Source organism: Lineus longissimus, chromosome 8 (assembly GCF_910592395.1).
Source record: "Lineus longissimus chromosome 8, tnLinLong1.2, whole genome shotgun sequence".
In the NCBI taxonomy this organism is placed as follows: Eukaryota; Metazoa; Nemertea; class Pilidiophora; order Heteronemertea; family Lineidae; genus Lineus; species Lineus longissimus.
Window position 1 is genome coordinate 17,827,865 of NC_088315.1, and position 23,353 is coordinate 17,851,217.

General features: G+C 41.8%; 1 protein-coding gene across 20 annotated transcripts in view; it reads right to left on the minus strand.

Moving 5' to 3' along the window:
* Nucleotides 1-23,353, minus strand: part of LOC135492237 (myotubularin-related protein 13-like) — a 101,904-nt gene that overhangs the window by 21,776 nt on the left and 56,775 nt on the right. For 10 of the 20 annotated variants that reach the window (XM_064778570.1, XM_064778564.1, XM_064778550.1 and 7 more), the window contains 12 exons: nucleotides 22,806-23,005; nucleotides 21,582-21,822; nucleotides 21,126-21,321; nucleotides 20,228-20,361; nucleotides 19,536-19,711; nucleotides 18,238-18,434; nucleotides 17,620-17,806; nucleotides 17,097-17,177; nucleotides 16,629-16,759; nucleotides 13,357-13,401; nucleotides 6,953-7,213; nucleotides 4,633-4,668 (listed from right to left, as the gene is read on the minus strand). In XM_064778570.1, coding sequence (XP_064634640.1) covers nucleotides 4,633-4,668; nucleotides 6,953-7,213; nucleotides 13,357-13,401; nucleotides 16,629-16,759; nucleotides 17,097-17,177; nucleotides 17,620-17,806; nucleotides 18,238-18,434; nucleotides 19,536-19,711; nucleotides 20,228-20,361; nucleotides 21,126-21,321; nucleotides 21,582-21,822; nucleotides 22,806-23,005 — 1,885 coding nt within the window. Of the gene's footprint in view, nucleotides 1-4,192; nucleotides 4,217-4,632; nucleotides 4,669-6,952; nucleotides 7,214-13,356; nucleotides 13,402-16,628; nucleotides 16,760-17,096; nucleotides 17,178-17,619; nucleotides 17,807-18,237; nucleotides 18,435-19,535; nucleotides 19,712-20,227; nucleotides 20,362-21,125; nucleotides 21,322-21,581; nucleotides 21,823-22,805; nucleotides 23,006-23,353 lie in introns of all 20 variants that reach the window. The other 10 variants (XM_064778562.1, XM_064778557.1, XM_064778561.1 and 7 more) reach the window with 4 other exon arrangements.

Below are 23,353 nucleotides of genomic sequence, written 5' to 3' on the forward strand. Positions count from 1 at the left end.
TGCAGAATATTTGTACTTTTTCACAAGGCAAATGAGGCAAGCATTTCTGATTAATTCAACATGTAGATGGCGCAGTGAGTTGTGTACCGAATCATGGCCGGTGCAAACATCGTAAGAACATCACCAACGGCCGATAATGTGATGCCATCTGCTGTTAACTTCAGATGACATCATGCAAAACTTTTTGCCGTAATCAGCAAACAGACCAAGAAAATGTCGTCACACTAACAGACGTGAAAGGTTTCACCACCATTATTTCACCTCAATTTTTGTTTTTCTGCTATAGAAGTAGAGCTCCTTAGCCCTGAAAGGGTACACAAGTCCCTGAGCTCCCAGCACAGATTCGTTGGGCCACTACCCCATTATGGAATATCAGTACAAGACATTATCTGACATCGATGAATTCGTTTCCCAATAAGAATTGAAATTCAATTTCGACAATTAATTCTGGCAGAAATGTAAGCATTTAGCATGCACATGCTGCACCCTAATACATGACGCTATATACATTATATACACAATGGTCAAAAGGAACATGGCAAATCTTCAATAACATGCTGATCAGAGCAGACGCCATTAAATAGCCAAACCACCTTTCAGACGTTATTCCCATGATTTGTGCAGATGACTGATCTAAAATAGCATGCTTTAACCCTTAAAGCGCCGAATTAACAAAATCATATTACCCCTGAGCACCGAATTAACCGAGCATTTTTGAAAATGATTAATAACAACGTTATTTTTGTTACAAACACCATGGAATGTACTGATGATTTTATACAAATGGTAATTCCCGTCGATTTTTGTGACATTTCCCGCCAAAATTTACTAATTAGGGGTTAATTAGTGCAAATACCCATAATCAACAAAAATATGGCCAGAACATACCTCCATCAGCTTTTTATACCACCCTTGGTATTTTAATATGAAGTCTGGGTCTAAATACATCGTTTCCATCCGATTCCTGGTCGAAGCATCCGTCTAATTAGTCGTAGCAGCGCTAATTACTCCTGATGACGTCATTCCCGCGAAAATGGGGCTTCAAGTTTTTGATAAAATACTCAAAAGCTTGTATAGAAACTTGAAATTTGTTCGATGCCATTTTGTGCTGAGCATCACTGTCGAAGTACCAAAGAGCGTACATGCACACTCACTGCCATCTCTTAGCAGACAGGTGGAACTAAATGTCTGCTGTCGACGATCGTCGCCTCTGGCGCTTTCCCCCTTATGTCGACGATCGTCGCCTCTGGCGCTTTAAGGGTTAAGAATGATGCTGTGACATCGAAAACTGTCTGAAGTTTGACATCATTTAGATGCTTTGTGTAAGTCTAAAAGTGTCAGAAACATTTGGACATCTACAAACAAAACCACCCTGCGTGATCGCCAAGCTCTTGAAAAGCATGACTGATCTACAATAGCATGCTTGAAGTCCAATGCTTTGGTATCAAAAGCTGTGGTTTGACATTATCTAGATGCTTTGTTTAAGTCTTTAAGTGTCATTAATGTCAGAACATTAAACAAGCATTTATAAAATTAAACAGCATGTCTAGGCTTTATAGTTCAAGATGCACTCAAGCGTATTTTTGGAAATGTATCAAGGCTTGACCACACAAGTCATAGTGGGCAACGTAGTCCAGGCCAGGGGCGTAGCCTTGGATGGGTTTGAATGAAGGCATGTTTTACTAGAGAAAATGGCCTGGTGAGGATGGTAGCAAGATTTTCAGTATGTCTCATTGGAAAAGTCAATGGTTTAAATTTCTATTGCACAGTTTGCGTTGCATCACTGAAACGACCCCTCTAAGTCAAATGACGATGCAGAGTGAATTTGGCAGTGAGAAATCCAGCACCCACATACGTGTAGGTCAACACTCCCGGCCAACACCCATGCTACACCGCTGGAGATCTCCATTGGAGGATCTGGAGATCTCCATTGGAGGACCTGGAGATCTCCATTGGAGGATCTGGAGATCGCCATTCGAGGATCTGAAGATCTCCAATGGAGGATCAGCTACGACTAGGTTTCATCAGCATCATGCATCAAAAAGTCCGTTGGAGGAATCTAACTTCTAAAATGGACTTCGACAACTGATCCACATGCCTCAAAACCAACAAAGATGTACTCTGTGTACATCCATGACGACAGAATCATCGTAACTGGTTATGATATGTCCATTGTGGGCAACTACGAGTTTCATTCAGCAAAGGTGGACTACACTAAGCTACCATGCAGAACCTACGCGATTCGCGAGAATCATATTCAGATCCTCCATCTGATCCATGCGATATGCCGAGCCGTGCGTCCATTATATTGGGCACGCTCAACCTATGGTGCATGATGTTTGGCACACTCAACCTGTGCAGGTTGAGTGTGGGCACATTCAACCTCGGCACACTCAGACGATGAGTCGCCAAATTTGACATGCTGAACCTGTGGTCCATGAAAGCTTGAGGAGGAAAGAATATGGGTTACAGAAAAGTATGGCAGTCTATCAGGTTTTCTAAAAGTAGGGTGGTATTCTTGATATTCAAGAAGTTTGCCAGTGTGCTACACAAGGTAGGGTGGCTGGTAATTTAAGGTAAGGTGGCCCTATAGAAACCGTTGACAAAATTTGCGAGCAAGGTAGGGTGGGCCGTCCTGACAAATGGCCTCCTGGAGAACACCGAACTTGACCTAACCCTGTAACTGCCGGGTACACTTCAACATTCTCAAAGCTCAGAACCATATACCTTGGATAAATTTTGTAGAATGAGTCATTTGATAATGAAGAAGACAAGGTGACTTCCGTTATTTCTATTTCAATTAATGTCACTTTCAGCTGATTAAAACTCATGAGGTCGTCCAGTGCATCATCTTTTTTTAGCATGAGAATTTTCTCTTTATCAAATCATCAAACTATTCAACTACATTACTCATGCACCATGCAAACCTACAAGATTTGTGTCTGTCGATTTCAGGGGACCCTGATCCTTCAGAAGGACATCCAAACTCAGGGGACTGCAATTCATCTGAGGGCGCACTGCTGAATTCGGGGGACTGCAATCCATTTGAGGGCGCACTCCCAAATTCGGGGGACTGGAATCCGTTTGAGGGCGCACTGCCAAATTCAGGGGACTGCAATCCGCTGGAGGGCGCACTACCGAATTCGGGGGACTGCAATCCGTTTGAGGGCGCATACAATTCGTTTGACGGTGATTCAAACTCAGGAGAGCCCACATAGTCGGAAGAAGTTCCCGGTTGTGGCTCATGCTGGGTGCTGAGGTGCTGGTCCGACTCCGTTAAATTCGGCACGCTAAGCCGATGGTGTAGGATGTTGGGCACGCTCAGTCGATGCAGCTTTATCTTGGGAACGCTAAGTCTATGGTGCATGACGTTAGGGGCACTGAGTCTGTGGAGCTTAATCTTTGGGATGCTCAGGTGATGCTGCCTGATATTTGACATGCTGAACCTGTTTTCCATGTAGGCTTGGGAAGAGAGAACATTAAGAATCTGATCAATTACAATGGTACATTTAGAATCTGATCAATTGTAATGGTAGATTTAGAATCTGATTAATTCCAATGGTACATTTAGAATCTAATCAATTGCAATGGTACATTTAGAATCTGATCAATTGCAAAGGTACATTTAGAATCTGATCAATTTCAATTGTACATTTAGAATCTGATCAATTTCAATTGTACATTTAGAATCTGATTAATTGCAATGGTACATTTAGAATCTGACCAATTGCAATGGTACATTTGGAATCTGATCAATTGCAATGGTACATTTAGGATCTGATCAATTGCAATGGTACATTTGGAATCTGATCAATTGCAATGGTACATTTAGAATCTGATCAGTTGCAATGGTAGATTTAGAATCTGATCAATTGCAATGGTACATTTAGAATCTGATCAATTGCAATGGTACATTTAGAATCTGATCAATTGCAATGGTACATTTAGAATCTGATTAATTGCAATGGTACATTTAGAATCTGACCAATTGCAATGGTACAATTAGAATTAATGGTGCATTTGGAATTGGAAAGTTCTTTAAAGTTACCTTTATTTGCCCAATTGGAGAAAAATTCTAAAATATCCAAATATACCCTAAAACTACTCGGCCCACAAATGTTAATTATCACATGCCATTCCCATGCATGTTTTAAAGCAGAAAATGATAATGACAAACTGCATGCAAACCTACCACTGAATGTATGCGTGATCGACACTGTTAATTAAACCCATAACAAAAGAAACCAAAACCAGAACCATTACTAGGAGGCAAAATTACAAACTCTAAATTACTGGGTGTAAAAAAATTGTGTCGACACTTTTTGATTTTGAATAGTCCAGAATAAACTGAGTTTACATTTTCCTCAATTCGTACAGAAGTTATTAATGCTAGACTCCACCATAGTGGGAAATTGTCACAGTTTGCCGAGGGGGTGAAATTTCCACTGCAAAAATAGCAAAGTTTAAAGAGAAACCTGCCTCTAATGATGTTAAAAGTATAATACAAAAGATTGCGGCAGTAAAAAGCATCACAAAATGACCAGGGCGAAATATCAGTTGAAATTCAAGAATATTTAAATCAGAATAATCGATCTGAATTTTTTGACACCCAGTACAACATACTGTAGTTACCTTCAGCATGCTCAGGCAATGTGCCGCCAAGAGGTACTAAAACAACAACAACAAAATACTACGGTAAGAAATGCGCGGCAAAAAAAAATGATAAAAAAGACATTTGCGGCTTACGAAATGTAGCATCTATTAGCAGTGTTCTCCACAGACACTTTTTGATTAATCTTCTCAAATAACAATACTCTCATTTCTGTCTGCTGTCAGTAAGCAAACATACTTTAAACATTTTCGCAGCCAAATATCTTTGTAAAAACATCCTCTTCAAATTTTGCTCCCAATGTTTTGCGGAAATGCGTGAATTTTCCAACATGCCCCATGATAAAATAATGATAAGCATTTTCACACCCCATATTTAGTTTGCAAATATGTCCGCTCTGGGAAAAATATTAGGACCATGAAAATAAAGGGGTTTACTGTACACAGGTCCTAGGCTGCTAAGAAATTTTGTCCGATCGTGTGCGGGGAACACTGCTAGTGTTCATTAATGGTGTTACAATAGTGTTACAACTAGCTACAGCAACCACAGCACGTTCATGGACGAGATTGAAATATATTATGTCAGAAAGATCACTCAAAGAAGCCCCCCCCCCTTGACCATCAGTGTCACGATACAGGAAAAATAGGGTACTTAATAAAATGAGAGTAAAATCATGGTAAATTCTCTAGTCAATAAATATGGTAAATCCACGTTTATGGTATCAAAGTGAGAAAGATAATGCAACCTCTGTAATCTATAGAAGTAATAGGTATTACAGTAGAACCTCACTATAAGGACACCCTTGGAACTGGCAAGTGCTGTCCTTAATAGAGAGGTGTCCTCATTAGAGAGGTCAAATTGAATGGAAATGACCAATTTGGGACCAAAGGTAGTGTCCTTAATAGAGAGGGTGTCCTTAATAGGGAGGTGTCTGCTTAGGGAGGTTCTACTGTACTTTAAAGAAGAAACCTATGCAAGGGACCATCCTATGTGATGCTTCAGGCTAACAAATTCTATGAGAAAAATGTTATGCGTTGAAAAGTCAAGTAATCAGGGCAACAGATCGGAGAAAAACAGAAATATTGAAATACTGAAATACTGAAATACAAAATCCAAGAACTAATAAAGGCTAGTCTTTATTTAGTCTTGAATAAATTAATGTCTAATACTAGTATGAAAGACAGTGAATAAATTTAGATTCAGATGTAGGATGATTGTGATGATGTGATGATTTTAGATGTTGATTTTAATTGTTGATTCTTTATTAAAAGTACAGTGGAACCTCTCTATTAAGGACACCCTTGGTGCTCTGTTCTCTATAGAGGGGTGATCTGATTTGAGAGATCAAAATGAAAGGAAACCACCAATTTGGGAACAAAACAAGACGTAGTGTCCTTAAAAGAGATGTTGTCCGTACTAGAGAGGTGTCCGTTAAGAGAGGTTCCACTGTACAACAAAAGATGCATGTAGACTTAGTAAGTGCTCAAAGAAAGTTTTCAGTCGCGCCCGATTTTGTCGCTTGTGTGCGCTGCATTATGATGCCATGTGACCAACACCAAGAGAGCGGACAGACATCCATGACATTCATTCCAGACGCTTATCTACGAGGTGGAAACATTTCGGCCAATGAAAATACTGTATCAAGTTCCGCCGGGCACACTTTCGTAAAAAGAGTACAATTCTAAAGAATTTGATTTTGTCGGATCACGAAATTTCTAAAGGTCTTTCAACTCAACAAAACTGCCAAATTTTCGTGGGTGTTCTCAAGCAGTTATATTTGGGAAATATTTTTTGTTTGGAAAACACAAAGAAAATAAAACTGCCAAATTATTGTGGGTGTTTTTTAAGCAAATTTTGGGAAATAATTTTTGTTTGGGAAACACAAAGAAAACAAAACTGCCAAATTATCGCGATGTTCTTAAGCAGTTTTATTTGGGAAATAATTTGTGTTTGGAAAACACAAAGAAAATAAAACTGCCAAATTATCGCGGGTATTTTTTAAGCAGATTTTGGGAAATACTTTTTGTTTGGGAAACACAAAGAAAACGAAATTGCCAAATTATCGCGGGTGTTCTTAAGCAGTTTTATTTGGGAACTAATTTTTCTTTGGAAAACACAAAGAAAATAAAATTGCCAAATTATCGCGGGTGTTTTTTAAGCAGATTTTGGGAAAAAAATTTTGTTTGGAAAACACAAAAAACAAATTTTAGGAATTTTTGCATATTGCTAAGATTGTAAAGTTATGGGTAAGGCTCGGTAAGGTATACAGGCGTAACGTCAAAATATTCCCACCAGCAAAAGAGCAAGTGCAATAGATAAGACAGCAGTGCGCATGATGCTTACATTTCGCTTTTCCTCCACTACCCCTAAGACTGTGCACCGCCCGCGAGAAGGGATTCCGCCGCGAAGACGTGGGGGTCTCCGGCAACGGCACTGTCAACGTGTCAGCCGTACCTGCGGAGAAGATCAACGAGTCCAAACTCGTTAGCGAGTCGCTGACCGAGGACGCGGCGTGCTTCTGATTGGCCGATGGTGTCGCCGTGACTAGCGCTGAGAAGTATTTTTCCTGTTCGACGCTTGTCGACGTCTCGCCACTGATACTTCCTGGAAGAAAAGAACGAGAAAATGTTATCAAAATTTTCAAATCTACATCGGGAATATTTTCGGTTAATGTCTGGGCAAAAGGACAAGGACAATTTCACACAATACGCTGATGTGTCATTCTTTTCGGTGATGAAGAATGAGAGGTTTACCATAGTCTGGCAAGAAAATTTGTGGATTTTTATCAACTTGCTAGACAACATCACTATCACGAAACTACATAACTGAAATTTTTTTATCGTTAACATAATTATTTTAGTCAAAGTCATGCTCATTCAAGACACGGCCCAAAAGGCAACACTGCAAAGATATATCACTGTTTGTTGTTACGGTTTGTACATGTGCGATTCAAGTATAAATATACCGGTAACAGGCAACAATAGACTCCCCTGCAATCCTTTGTGGCTGGTGAAGTTAAGGGGCGAAAGGGACTTAAAGCAGTTCTTTGACCCCTTCAAAAATCTTTTGATAAAGGATACCACCAAATGTATTGTGGCCTCTAACCGGTCTATCAACTTGAATCACAACTGTGATTTGTAACTTGAACATGAGCTGCCACAAACCTAAATGTTTGTGCCTAGTCATTTTTGCAATTTTCAAACATTTCTGAAAAAATTTATAAACTTTCAAGATTTTTATTTTTGGTGGCTCAAGAAATTTCTTCTGGTTTTTCCAATCAAACAATGCATTTCCGCGATCTTTATTTTTTCAAATCAATATATTCGAACATTATTTATATCCGATACAAGCAAACAAGAGGCCCAAGGGCCTGGCGCTCAGCTGAGTTAATATCATTAATATCTTCCCGGTGTTTAGTTCATTATGCATGAAAATGGCATGCTCCATGGTATTTGATATCCTTTTGCGTTCACTACGGTACCAATGTTTTTGGTTGACATAATTATGCCACTGTTCATTCCTCAATCCTGACCATAATTCGGGTGAAATCATCGTATGAAAATATTTACCGAAACATGAAGTTTATGCCATGAATGAGGATGCTCATTGTCATAGCCTCGTTTACAAGTACGAAGTATTTTCCCGCGAATATTCAAAACTGCTTGGCTCCTTGCCAGTTAAATAACATGTGACTATACACAAAATAGAAAACTTTGATGGAAATTGTAAATCATTTTTTTATCTATCAGGGGAAACAAGCTGATGATGATCAAATAAATCATTCATGAGAAATCGTTTTGTTGCTGAAGCTTGCATGACAAAGTTAATGCTAAACCTTTTCTTGTGCTCTACTGCGCCACCGTAGTTTTCTATTTAGACCAGCGATGACGTCATTTCTGGTGATTCCCTACGTTGTCCAATGAGCGCTTTTTAAAATGTGCCATTTGGTATTGTACAGTATGCAATGTATTTTTTCAGCGCTGCCAGTTGCCGAACAGAATGCCGTAGTTCCCTCAATTTCCAATCAATTTTTATGGGAGTGACATTATTGTATTGCTGAGAATGTCTTCTTTTTACTCATGAAAGAATCGTAGAACTAAAACTTAATAGGCGAACAGAATCATGCCGATTCACTGCACATACTGTGGGAATTCTCCACTTCAAAATACATCTGCGATGTCATCGCGAACAGAGCATGCACTTCCGATATCGTTTTCACAGAAATGTGGCCAAATTTTCAAGAACTAATTTCTGAAAGTAGTCCCTAAAGACCTTATGACTACCAGTGAAACAAACTGGTGATAATATCGCCTACCAGACTACTTTTTATGCAGAAAATTGGGTACTTGAGTGTCATTGAGCTCCAAGATTATTGCACATGACGTAAACAACATGCCGCCATTTTGTCTCCGCTTCGGTATTTCGTACGCCGCTTATAATGCACCTTCTCAATTAAAACCAACATAATAAGGCCTTACATCGTTGATTGAATAGGAACACCACACAAAACACAATAAAGTGGGGGTACAATCGATTACGAAGCTGAAGTGAACAGTGATTTATTCCTGGAGCTACTGCTTTTGTTGTGTAGCTGCCATGTTTTGAGAACTGGCAAATAGGAGACTTCATTGATGGCTGACGTCATCGGGCGGGAATTTGAATCGGCAGAAATAATTAAAAGGCAGGTAGCGCCCTCTCCTGTTAAAATTTTGAACTTTTTCTCAATAAAATAGATTTTAAAGAATTTTATCTTAATATTAGAGCATATTTCGACTCATTCTGCTGCTCCTAGGCCGATATAGGCCAGTTTCCTTCATGCACTCTCGCTCACAGGAAGTAGGTCGAATGGCGACAAATTTTGTTTTGAAAGTAGAGTTTGACCAGAAGTATCCAGAAATGCAAAATTGAAGTCTCTAGGTCTTACGGTTACAAAATGTGCACCATGGGTTTAACGGACGGATGGATGGATGGATGGATGGACAGACGGACGCCACTGAACAACTTATTTGACAAGCTCGGCTGACTTAGTCAGCTGAGCTAAAAACAGGCAAAAAAATCAACATGAGGGCTGGGGGAAATGTGACTCTATCAGCCAAAGGTAGAAAATTCTGATCAAACAACTGGTACCGATCCTTAGATTATATACATGCTTTTATCCTCTAATTCTGCAACACTTATTTTCTACATTTACTTAATACAACACCACAAAGAAAGCACGACACTGGTGTTGGAGTCGTGACCAGGGGTTACCACAGTATCCATTCAAACCTAAAAATCGTTTTTCGTACCCAACGTTACTCGTGCAAAACCAATTGCGTTGACGGCTTTTGCAGATGTTTAGTGAAATAGAAAGGCTGGCAGTTTATTTATACTCTGTATCAGTTTCACCAGCTTCGTAACCCTATTGAATTTTTGCGGGAGGTATGGAGTCCACTCTAGGTTACTGTCCACCTATGTTGGATCTTTTATTTGCCCTGACATAGACACTCATGTACAAGGGACCACAGCTTTTAGTCTCAACCGACAGTCTGTCATTAATTCATCTCGTATTGAGCCTCAAACTTGTTGTGAAGAGCCAAGAAATTTAGTTCCTTGAAAGCCACGCCGGTTCAGCCAGGCGTACAACCTTGGGTTCTCCCCCAGGATTGAACCAAAGGCCCTATTGCATGGTAGACAGCAGTGTTGACCACTGGGCTGTGAGATGCCTCATTAGATGCAATCACCCGTCCCCCTTCCATTTACTTGATCAACTGCAAATGCCACCAGCGCGATTGGTTATGCTGAAAAATATCGCGTATGACTAAAACAATGTTGTGTTTGAATGGGGACTGTGGAGACCACACAAGGGCTCATCAACATGGCAGCACTTGTTCCGAAGATGGGCCTATCAACAATGATGTTGGAGGGACTGTGCACAAAAAGAGACTAGTCTTTATCAATTCTTGGTAGCGATGAGCAATTTATAAGCCAAGGAAAATTATACAGATGACCAGAAGCTAAAATGCCAAACTGCGCACTCCAAATACTATCTGTGATTATCAAGTCGTTTTTGTACACACCCCTCACTTCTGTATCTCATAACATAAGCAGATAAGCCTGACAGTTCTGAGGATCAGAAGCATTTATGCATCAGTCAATGCTAACCGTAACCCCCCCCATCAGGGGTACAGGGTTTACATTGACCGCTGCATTAATCATGACAGTTCTGAGGATCAGAAGCATTTATGCATCAGTCAATGTTAACCGTAACCCCCCCCATCAGGGGTACAGGGTTTACATTGACCGCTGCATGAATCATGACAGTTCTGAGGATCAGAAACATTTATGCATCAGTCAATGCTAACCATAACCCCCCATCAGGGGTACAGGGTTTACATTGACCGCTGCATGAATCATGACAGTTCTAAGCATCAGAAGCATTTATGCATCAGTCAATGCTAACCGTAACCCCCCATCAGGGGTACAGGGTTTACATTGACCGCTGCATGAATCATGACAGTTCTGAGGATCAGAAGCATTTATGCATCAGTCAATGCTAACCGTAACCCCCCATCAGGGGTACAGGGTTTACATTGACCGCTGCATGAATCATGACAGTTCTAAGCATCAGAAGCATTTATGCATCAGTCAATGCTAACCGTAACCCCCCATCAGGGGTACAGGGTTTACATTGACCGCTGCATGAATCATGACAGTTCTGAGCATCAGAAGCATTTATGCAGCAGTCAATGTTAACCGTATACCCCCCCCCCAAATAAGAGGTACAGAGTTTACATTGACCACTGCATAAATCAATTCAGGGAAGCTGAAAACTGATAGGTGTTGTGCTGATAAATTCAAATCAAATTTTTACAGAAGACAATTTATATTTCAAATTTTTTTGGGATAGCCTAGGTCACCCACCAACAGATGTTCAGCAAATATAACCAAATCCCACACCAATTTTGAGGGCAACACTTCACAAGAATGCATGTAAATCATGATGTGGCCCATCAACAGTTCTGATCATCTACAAATGTGACGCCAAAAGATACATTGTTTTTCCTTTCGCAAGAAATTTTCCATAATACCAATGGCACTCATCAATCTTGGCGGCGATCTTGAATAAACCCCCACTGGACCAGATCCAGAATGTCCACCCAAGTTTTTTTTCACTCTCCCAGGGGTAACCTATAAGTTTCAAGAGTCAAAACTAGGGGATATGACTGGGCCCCACACAGCCCTCAGACTAGTTTGAGGAACCCCTCCTTTGCTCATCCTCCCAAAGAAGGCCTTGAGCTTCCATAAACGGCTTCGTGTGAGTGTATTTTAGAAGCGATTTAAAGGCCTGCTTTTGCTATAAATTATTGGTAGATGACTAAGGCTCTGACGGAATTGAACATGCCTATAACCAAGTACATTATACACTGCGTGCCTAGGTTTCGTTGCAAGTGATGTGTCGAAAATATTACAGTTTTCAAAATAATACATTCAGTGTCTTTCGTGACAAACGATCTTTGTTCAAAGGTTGTGAGGTTGAATGAACAACAGGACGAGAAGCATTTCTTGATAAACGGTTTGAGAGGCCAAATGAACAACCGTGGTTGATATCTGAAGCTTTTCTTGATGAACAATCTCTGTCCAGAGGTTTGGGAGGCCAAATGAACAACCATGGTTGATATCTGAAGCTTTTCTTGATGAACAATCTCTGTCCAGAGGTTTGAGAGGCCAAATGAACAACCATGGTTGATATCTGAAGCTTTTCTTGATGAACAATCTCTGTCCAGATGTTTGAGAGGTCAAATGAACAACCATGGTTGATATCTGAAGCTTTTCTTGATGAACAATCTCTGTCCAGAGGTTTGAGAGGCCAAATGAACAACCATGGTTGATATCTGAAGCTTTGCTTGATGAACAATCTCTGTCCAGAGGTTTGAGAGGCCAAATGAACAACCATGGTTGATATCTGAAGCTTTTCTTGATGAACAATCTCTGTCCAGAGGTTTGAGAGGCCAAATGAACAACCATGGTTGATATCTGAAGCTTTTCTTGAGGAACAATCTCTGTCCAGAGGTTTGAGAGGCCAAATGAACAACCATGGTTGATATCTGAAGCTTTTCTTGAGGAACAATCTCTGTCCAGAGGTTTTAGAGGTGAAATGAACAACATCACTACAGAACAACCATGGTTGATATCTGAAGCTTTTCTTGATGAACAATCTCTGTACAGAGGTTTGAGAGGTGAAATGAACAACATCACTACAGAACAACCATGGTTGATATTTGAAGCTTTTCTTGATGAACAATCCTTGTCCATAGCTGGCATAGGTTTGAGAGGTCAAATGAACAACATCACTACAGAACAACTATTGTGTGAGAATGAAGTGGTTCACCAAAACTATGAACAGGTCACTGACCGTATTGTCATTCAAATAATGCTTATTGCTACAGCTTTCAATATTTTTGCTACATGTATTTGAGAAATCTCTGAAAAACTTACTTTTAGTTTTTCCAAAACACCCATAATTTCGCAAGATTTTTTTGGGCAGGTTTTTATTTTCGTGGATAACCTAGATTTGTGCCTGTGATGACCACCGCAAATAAGCGATTTTCGATGCATGCGATTACAATCGCGCATCGTAGCAATTAAAATTGCTTGTTTACGGGGCGCTTTTCCAATAGTTGGTCAATAGTGACGTTGCTGTAGTGGAATGAGCACGAGCAGTGCGGCGGGGGAGGGCGACACATTATTTTTTTGCGGGGAATCACCTAATCTTGGACTCCGTTTGAATGTGGCTGTGGTCATGGTGGCGTCTAAAATGGAAGATGGGAGGTGCGAGATAAGATAGGGGAAGAGACTGGACATGACCTTGAGTTGAACTTTCCAAGAAGTTTAAACCCAGAAATATGTGCGGCCATTTTTGTTGCAGTTTTGTGAAATTTTAACTTTCGCGTACTTTCAATTTTGCGTTTTGACAATTAGACTTTTTATGGCGAAAATAAAAGGCACGCCAAGATTTCCAGGTTTAAAGTAACGTTGTGCGATATTGTATCGTCAGGTCTGCGCTATATCGCCATTTACGTCATGACGTTAATTCCTATGAAAAAAGTGGCGATATAATGCACAATTTTCTCATGACGTGGCGATACAAAATCGTGCGACGTTAGGGGGATCAAACATACCAACCAATCATAAATGTCTAGACGCCTACTCCGTTCGTTCAAAAATTTGAACGTGACCTTTTGACATTTCCCTGGCTCTCATTGTGTTAAACATCGTTAACCAGTCTGCAGGCCCTCCCAACAGCTATACTACAGTAGAACCTCTCTATTAAGGACACCCTTGGGCATGTCAAATGCTGTCCTGAATTGAGAGCTGTCCTGATAACAGAGGTAAAATCCGACTAAAGGGACAAACTAGGGAACAAGTGCAGGGTCCTTGATAGAGAGGTTATCCTTAATAGAGAGGATGTCCATAATAGAGGGGATGTCCATAATAGAGAGGATATCCATAATAGAGAGGTGTCCAATAGGGAAGGTTCTACTGTACTGCCTTTACCCTGGACACCATGGCAGAAAAACACACTGCCATATCAGACCAGACACACTAAATCTAAGCGAAAACCAAAACCAATGTTAGCAACCCACAGCCAGTTGTTATAGGTTAACTCAGGATTATAATGGAAATATAATAAGCTAACTAATCAGAGATCAGAGTAAAAAATATCGATGATTTTTAGTTAATGTCGATATTTGTTAACTGTCATGTTCAAATCAAGGCCAATGGTTATAAGTTATTGTCAAGGACCTTTTAATTATCTTCATATCAACCCTTTATGGACAAGATGATGTTGATAGTAACTTCATCTCAAATTATAAACCCGTTTGCCGCTGTTGACGTGCAAGGTACGTCATGTTAGATGTCCCCGTCACGTGCTGGTGACATGCCTAGTACGTCATGCCCATACACGTCATGCCCTACTATACTTTTAATGAATTAGCACTTTGACACAGCCTCTCTAAACATGTCATACGCACTCGGGAAACAAATGTGTTTGCTCCAATAATCTAAAGATGGCGAAAATTTTGAATATTATTTGCACGTCCAGATAAAAGTCAACACTGTTTAGCATTGCTATCCAATGCTCCGTGCAGACTGAGACTGGCGAAGGTCGAAAAATGGCTTCAAAGTGAAAGGGTTAAAGGGTAACTCGTGTCAAATTTCACCATATAATGTTTTAGCTGTTTTTGACAAATGACTACGTCACTTTCTCATAAATCGGTAAGGTTTTCGAATCGAAATGCACATTTTCTAGAAATTGATGGTTTAATCCCGCCCACCCGACGACGTTTTCGTTGATGACGTCACAACATGAACATTTTCGCAGTCGCGGTGGTTTACATTCAGCGATTTTATAATAAATCTAATCAAAAATGGAAAATTTGAGCTTTACATTTGTGATCAACAATTAAAAACGGACGTATTTCCGCAAAGTTGTAAATCACATCATAGTATCACTTTAAGAAGAGAGTTGGTCAATGTGAAGTTGACTGAGTATTGTGATTTTCAAGGACATTCTCATTTGTAGTTATGATTAAGGTTTAGGCTCCAAGCAGGCTGTGACAATTTGGATTTGATCTTACCCTTACTCTTATTATTTTACTTTAGAGCCCCAAATATACCCTAATGAAACAAAGACCCCCAGCAGAATCAGCTACATGTATGCATTGCATGATTACATTCCTCAATGCGCCTCCATGAACCATTTTGAGGAAAGCGGGAGGCACATTGAGGAACAAAATCAACTACAGTAGAACCTCTTTATTAAGGACACCCTCGGGACTGACAAGTTCTGTCCTTAATAGAGAGATGTTCTGATTAGAGAGGTCAAATTGGATGGAAACAACCAATTTGGGACCAAAACTAGTGTCCTTAATAGAGAGGTTGTCCTTAATAGAGAGGTGTCCACTAACAGAGGTTCCACTGTATTCGCATAGCGGCTAATGGAGGGTGAATAGATTCCCAGTGTGGTTAAAGATTTACAAATTAAACTGATTCCTTGCCTGTCACATGTTCTGAAAGTTCAAATAAGTGACAGATGATAGCGTAACTCCGGAAAATAAATAAGGGCATGAGAAATTTATCAAGAGAATATTTTAGATCCTCATAGAAGTTATTAAGATCTCTCATTTCTATGAGAAAGTCATAAAGATATCTCATTTCTATGAGAAAGTCATAAAGATCATCTCTCAATTCTGTAGAAAGTCATTAAGATATCTCATTTCTATGAGAAAGTCATAAAGATATAACATTTCTATGAGAAAGTCATAAAGATCATCTCAATTCTATGTGAAAGTCATGAAGATCTCTCAATTCTATGTGAAAGTCATAAAGATATCTCATTTCTATGAGAAAGTCATAAAGATTTAACATTTCTATGAGAAAGTCATAAAGATCATCTCTCAATTCCGTGGAAAGTCATGAAGATCTTTCAATTATATGAGAAAGTCATAAAGATATCTCATTTCTATGAGAAAGTCATAAAGATCATCTCTCAATTCTGTAGAAAGTCATTAAGATATCTCATTTCTATGATAAGTCATAAAGATTATCTCTCAATTCTGTGGAAAGTCATGAAGATCTCTCAATTCTATGAGAAAGTCATAAAGATATCTCATTTCTAGAGAAAGTCATAAAGATGTCTCAGTTCTATGAAAAAGTCATAAATATCATCTCTCAATTCTGTGGAAAGTCATGAAGATCTCTCAATTCTATGTGAAAGTCATAAAGATATCTCATTTCTATGAGAAAGTCATAAAGATCATCTCTCACTTCCGTGGAAAGTCATAAAGATATCTCAATTCTATGAGAAAGTCATAAAGATATCTCTATTCTAGAGAAAGTTATAAAGACATCTCAATTCTACGTGAAAGTCATAAAGACCTCTCAGTTCTATCTAACCTGATGATGATAATGCTGTCAGTACCTCTATCCAAATCCGTAAGATGTAAGTAAAACGCGGCATGCGTCTAGAACCTACCTCTCCTACCTGACGGCACGTTATGGTGCGAGTGGTGTTTCAACATGCCCATGACCCCCTTCCCGTGGAAGCCGCTGGCCCGTAGCAACACCGCCTTGGTGCGGGCATGCCGCCAAGTCACCACTGGAAACCTGCAAGGGAATGAATACGTTTAGTCACAGCAACGCTGCCCCAGACCACCTTTTCTGCACCGATGGACTTGGCAGTTTTCACCATAAAATATGCCGTGAAATTTAAACCCTGTTTCTTTCGATTATACGTTAGAGGTGAGCATTAGAATTCACGTGCCAAAGGATTAAAAGATGTCTTGACTCTAGCTATTGTGATACATCATGTAGCTTTTCAAGAATTTCTTTAAAGAGATTTCAAAATCATTTCCTTCTTCAATTCATTTGCAATTTGTCCCAATTTTCTGACAGTAAAATGTCGTCAAGTCAATCACAGGCCCTTCGACGAAATAACACGTGCCTGTATTGTCGGTGACTTCTTGCGAATTTTCGTATACTCTCGTCAGCTATCGTCTGAGGGACAACCAGAAGGGCTGGATAACTGAAATGTAGAATTATAAAGACATGAGCAACATTAACAAAATGGCAACCAGAACTAGAAGCCGGACTTGTGACCACTTGATTTTATGTTCACTGTTTTTAAATGTAGTACGGTAGAACATCTCTATTAAGGACACCCTCGGGACTGACAAATACTGTCCTTAGTAGGGAGGTGTCCTGATTAGAGAGGTCAAATTGAATGGAAACAACCAATTTGGGACCAATAAACAATTAACTAAACCTATTCTGAACGCCTCTGTTCCAGGGCGACATTCCAAGTTGGACCTGACCAAATTCTAACCACAGTGATACTGGACCCCCCAAATTAGTCTGAAGACTTGGCCTACTCTGCCACACTGGCTCTCAGCTGACATATAACTGATCTGAATGCTAATCTGGGGATTTCCCCTCCCCGACCAAATTAGGTTGAAGACTTTACTCACCTCCGACACACCGAGAAGTTACAATTGACTGTGCTGATTCTGAATGCCTCTGCTCCGGGCCGACATCCCTGTCGCACGGTACTGAACCCTAACCGCTGATAGTCCCTGTACCCTGGTCGCTCTAATAACTTATCTATGCTCTTCGGATCCGTCGCCATGAAGAAGGAGAGCTCCTTTTCATCGATTACTGAAAAAGAGAATCAGCTCTTTTGAACAGAAGATAATCAATTCTGATGCGAAGGAGACGACCAACTTCCCAGTTAAAACGTCCTATTCTCTTTCTCATCGGGAAAAATTTTCCATCATCTGTCTTATCTTTCTACGATTTTCAATGGAGGAATAGACGGTGATCTTGAAGACGAAAAAAGAAGTGAGCAAGAGCATGTCTGCTCAAGACAAGGTATGATCGTGAACTGACGTTGACATCAGAGCAGGATCTGTTCACTGCATGAGTTTATTGTAGAGCTGGTGTCAGTCTGTTGTGGATGTGACATCTTGGTTGGATTACCGATAACAAAACTCATTCCGCTTTCACGAATCGGCCACATGAACAACATGCAATAACAAATACACGCACTACTCTATAACGGGGGAAGAAGTACCTGACAGTGCACTCACATGACTTACTAGAAAGGTCGTCTTCAAATGCTATACTTGATCGTCGGCTGTCAATATCACTCTCCGAGGATCGACTAGATGTCATGGACTTGCGCAGCATCGATGGCGACGGTAACATGTACTTCTTGTGAGATGACTGCTTGGTTTTTATGCCCGCCTTCCGCGCGGTCTTCATCAGTGTGCGCTTGGCGAAACCTCTGGAAATGAGAAAATAACGATGGTAGAAATGCCTAAAGGGAAGTTCCAAGGATGGGGTGTCCTTGATTTTTAGACCCACTGATGACACAGTCCGGTGTCTGTGGATCCAAGAGGACCTCGTGGTCCTCGTGGATCCAAGAGGATTCCTTGATAGCCTTGCCGTTGGTGTGGGTGTCCCCATCACCGAAGCAGACCAACACTGGGTGGAGCAAGTCAGTGGATGGGTGACATGATACAACTGGTGACCTCAGGCAGCAGACCCTGGAACCCAAATTGGGGTAGCTCATGGCAGGCTCTCTTAGTCCAAGGAAAATGTTGTACAATATCCCAGAGTAAATCGCCCACCCAACCAGCCAGGCAATGAAGAATTTCCTTTCGAGCCTTGCCATAGGTGTGGGTGTACCACCAAAGTTAATTTCACTGGGCACAGCGTGTCGGTGGATGGGTGACAAGATAACACTGGTGCACTTTGGCAGCAGAGCCTTGAACTAAATTGGAATTGGTGAAGCTCACTGATGAACTCTTTGTGAGGAGAATAGTGCATTTCTGTACCCGTGAGTTTACAGTCCTGCCTAGCCAGCGAGTTAAGTCAGCGATGCTGAGCCTAGCTAGTCCACAGATGGGTGACAGGGGACAAGACTTACTTGAGAGAAGTGTTCTTCTCCTTGCCCTTGTGCTGCGTAGGTTGGGGCAGAATCTGTTGACTGTGAGTTTACAGTCCTGCCTAACCAGCGAGTTAAGTTAGCAACGCTGAGCCTAGCTAGTCCACAGATGGGTGCCATGGGACAAGACTTACTTGAGAGAAGCGTTCTTCTCCTTGCCCTTGTGCTGCGTGGGTTGTGGCAGAATCTGTTGACTGTAAGTTTACAGTCCTGCCTAACCAGCCACTTAAGTTAGTAACGCTGAGCCTAGCTAGTCCACAGATGGGTGCCATGGGACAAGACTTACTTGAGAGAAGCGTTCTTCTCCTTGCCCTTGTGCTGCGTGGGTTGGGGCAGAATCTGTTGACTGTGAGTTTACAGTCCTGCCTAACCAGCGAGTTAAGTTAGTAACGCTGAGCCTAGCTAGTCCACAGATGGGTGTCATGGGAGAAGACTTACTTGAGGGAAGCGTTCTTCTCCTTGCCCTTGTGCTGCGTGGGTTGGGGCAGAATCTGTTGACCAGTGAACGCGAACGTACTGAACACCGATGGCGGGTTCCGCACCTTGTTCACCAGTTTCCGTAACATTTCAATATCATCTGAATTGACCTCGTCGTCGAAGGCAATCTTCAGCAACTAAAGTGAAAATAAGAAATGAAAGACTTAGTAGACTTGATAATAGAGCAGTAGACTATATTCAGCATCTTCTAGTTGCAATTTGAGATAATTAGGCCTGCTACTTGTGCAGGAACCTGGGCCACTACATTGACGGAGCAAGAAGGCTGGATGCCTTTGACATGCGCTCCTAAGATCAGGTGGTTTGATCAGGTCAGGAACACTGAGATCAGGAGAAGAACAGGTGAACCCCCCCAGGTGAAAAGCAACTGACTCTGTTCGTTGGTGTCGAATGGAGCCAGCAAGACTTCCCAAGATTGTGATGCAGTGGGAAGCGGAGAATGTTGGAGGCGAACGACGAAGGTGACGATGCCAGACTCGCTGGATGTCAGTTGTAGCACGCAATGCAGAGAGCGCTGAAGGTTGGAAGAAACGGCTCGAGACAGAAATCCTTGGAGGGATGTGGTGGCAGAGTTGACATAGAAATGTCAACTTGCAGGAGCGAGTGGCCTGCTGGTTGCCTCATTCTGATCTTACCTGGAATGTATTTGAGCGTAGCTGCAGTCCCTCCTGCAACCACTGGTCTATATGGGACATGTACTGTATACTGATCTTCTTCTCCTTGGTAATTGTTGATATCGGTATACTCCGACACACGATCTGCTCACACACTGAAAGAACAAATTGAAATCTGGTCAGCAGGAACTAAAAGTACATCGTTACTCATACTGGGCTAGATTACACTATCCTGGCAGCCACATTACCTATCTCGATGGCCTAGTGGTTTAGGCTTCCGCCTCGTGAACAGAAGGTCGAAGGTTCGAGGCCTACTGGTAACCTCTTTCCGATGCGGCCGGTTGGTTAGCTGCCAGCTAGTTAAATATAGGGTACAAACTGCCTTCTCGCCAGGCGCCTGGCATTAGAGATAGGAGTTTGGAAGTAAAGAGTGTCTCATAAGCCAAGAGCTGGCTGGCTTTTTCATTAGGGGTGACACTATACTACCAAATGCAAATTGTTCTAAATTAGCAACTACTTATGAGCACGATTTTGCAGCTAAGTTCCCAAAGCTCTCTTTTTCTTCCTCAGCGGTCCTCTGCACTTGGAGGTGTTGTCCTCCAGGGAGTATTCCTCCTCCAAGAATATTTTGCCATATTGGTTAGGTGCCGATTGGGTTTGTTGGCCAAGTGACACTGTCTTCAGGTTCAAATGCAAGCTACTCAAGTTTCTAAACTGATTGGGTCTTTTGCTTGCACTGGTATAGACACCAGATATAAGATGGATCAATTTCGAGTCTCATTCATCAAAGGACTCTGAAGAGCGACGAAATCAGTTTTTAGAAAGCCAGTTCGTCACAGCCTCCTTGGAGGAGGAATACTCCGACAAAAAAGTCCAGGTGCAGAGTGAATGTTGTGTATGAAGGAACTCTGTTCCTTACCTAGTGGATCACAGGGCGTCCCCCGGAATACTATCCTGTACGTGGTCAGGAATATCGCGCCCTCGGCCGGGATGAGTGCAGGACCACCCAGGTTGCCCCCGGTCCCCTCCTCCCTGCCGTCTGGGATGAGGTAAACCCGCAGACCGTCCATGATGATCTCTTCACCAGCCAGGAGGTTTGGCGTGAGAATCTTGGGCTGAAACGACAATGAGTAACTTAATGCAACTTGATGAATACGGCCAATTTTGGAGCACAACCTCTTCGAACCATTACACAGGAACCGCCTAGACCAAACATGACCATTTCAACCACTTCTTAACTGTTTCAGACCTCGTCATATCTGGTTTGAAATGATCACATCAAAAAAGCTGAAGTTGGAGAATTTCTCAGACTCTAGAAAGGCAACTGAGCTAATTTAAAACAAACATCCTCCCAATAGGAAAATCTCATTCTTACCTTCTGTATGGGTGGGAGTCGTTTACTTTCCCTGTGAACAGCTTCCAGCGTCTCTAAGTGCATCGCCACCACACCAGGTATCATCTGGTGGAGCGCTTTTAAATGATCTTGCGTGACGCCGCTCTCCGCGCACACCTTGTCGTCGAAGCGTGTCACCCACCGTACCACGTTAGCACCAACATCGTTCACCTCTTGTTCATCGAACCCGCTCTCGGCATCGAAGCTATCGCTTTCTGCCACACTGGAAGAAAGGTCAACGAAACAAATGACGAGTTAAAAAAACAAACGTTGGGGCAAACTGGTATCATTCCCACACAATTACTGTGTCGACAGGTTTCAGCCAGTTTAGCCACTTCTGTTACACATGGTCCAATCTTCTTCCTCAATTGAAGGTGTTATACTCCATAGAGTATTTTTCCTTAAAGGCGGGATGAGCATTTTAAAAAGCCACTACGGTAATAGGCACCAATTGGATTTATTGGCCTAGAGACCCCATCTTCGGCCAGAGGTAGAGTCCACGCAAGCTACTGATGTTTTTCTTTTGATTGCCCTGGCATAGACACCAGATACAAGGCATCAACTAGCATCAAGGGATTCACACAGGTGGACCGTCCGATTCCAATAGTGCATATTCAAATACAAAATATCTTTCGATAGTATGGTGCACACGGGCGATAAAATGGGGCGCACACGGGCGATAAAGTGGGGCGCACACAGGCAATAAAGTGGGGTGTACATGGGCAATAAAGTGGAGCACACAGGCAATAAAGTGGGACGCGCACAGGCAATAAAGTGGGGTGTACACGGGCAATAAAGTGGAGCACACAGGCAATAAAGTGGGACGCGCACAGGCAATAAAGTGGGGTGTACATGGGCAATAAAGTGGAGCACACAGGCAATAAAGTGGGACGCGCACAGGCAATAAAGTGGGGTGTACATGGGCAATAAAGTGGAGCACACAGGCAATAAAGTGGGGCGCACACAGGCAATAAAGTGGGGTGCACACGGGCGATAAAGTGGAGCACACGGGCAATAAAGTGGGACGCGCACAGGCAATAAAGTGGGGCGCACACAGGCAATAAAGTGGAGCGAAACCAGCGGGAACCACCAATGTGAATTTTGATTGCCTGATAAGTCAGGTGATTATAGTGTGAAATCCGTCAATCAGTTGCCCAAAATTTAGTCACCCGTGTGCATGGTGCGTAATAAGCCAAACCAACTCACCTGTTTGTTACATTGCTATTGCTCTTGCTCTCCTCGCCCTCCAGACTGATGGAGCTCTTAAGACTACGACTAGCATCAAGGGGTACACGTAGGTAGACCATCCGATTGCTATAGTGGATGGCCTGACTGTACACGATTGATTCCTCATTGTTGATCATCTCCTGCTGCTGTTCCTTGGTCAGCGTTGGCCATAGACGCAACTGGAAGTGGGAAAAGGAGATTCAATATACAGTGGAACCTCTTTTAGCGGACACCTCTCCATTAAGGACAACCTCTCTATTAAGGACAAACTCTCTATTAAGGACAACCTCTCTATTAAGGACAACCTCTCTATTAAGGACGCTAGTTTCGGTCGCAAATTGGTTGTTTCCATTCAATTTGACCTCTCTAATCAGGGCACCTCTCTATTAAGGACAGCACTTGTCAGTCCCGAGGGTGTCCTTAATGGAGAGGTTCTACTGTACTTGTACTGTGGAACCTCTCTATTAAGGACACCTTTGGTACTGACAAGTGCTGTCTTTCACAGAGAGGTGTCCTGATGAGAGAGG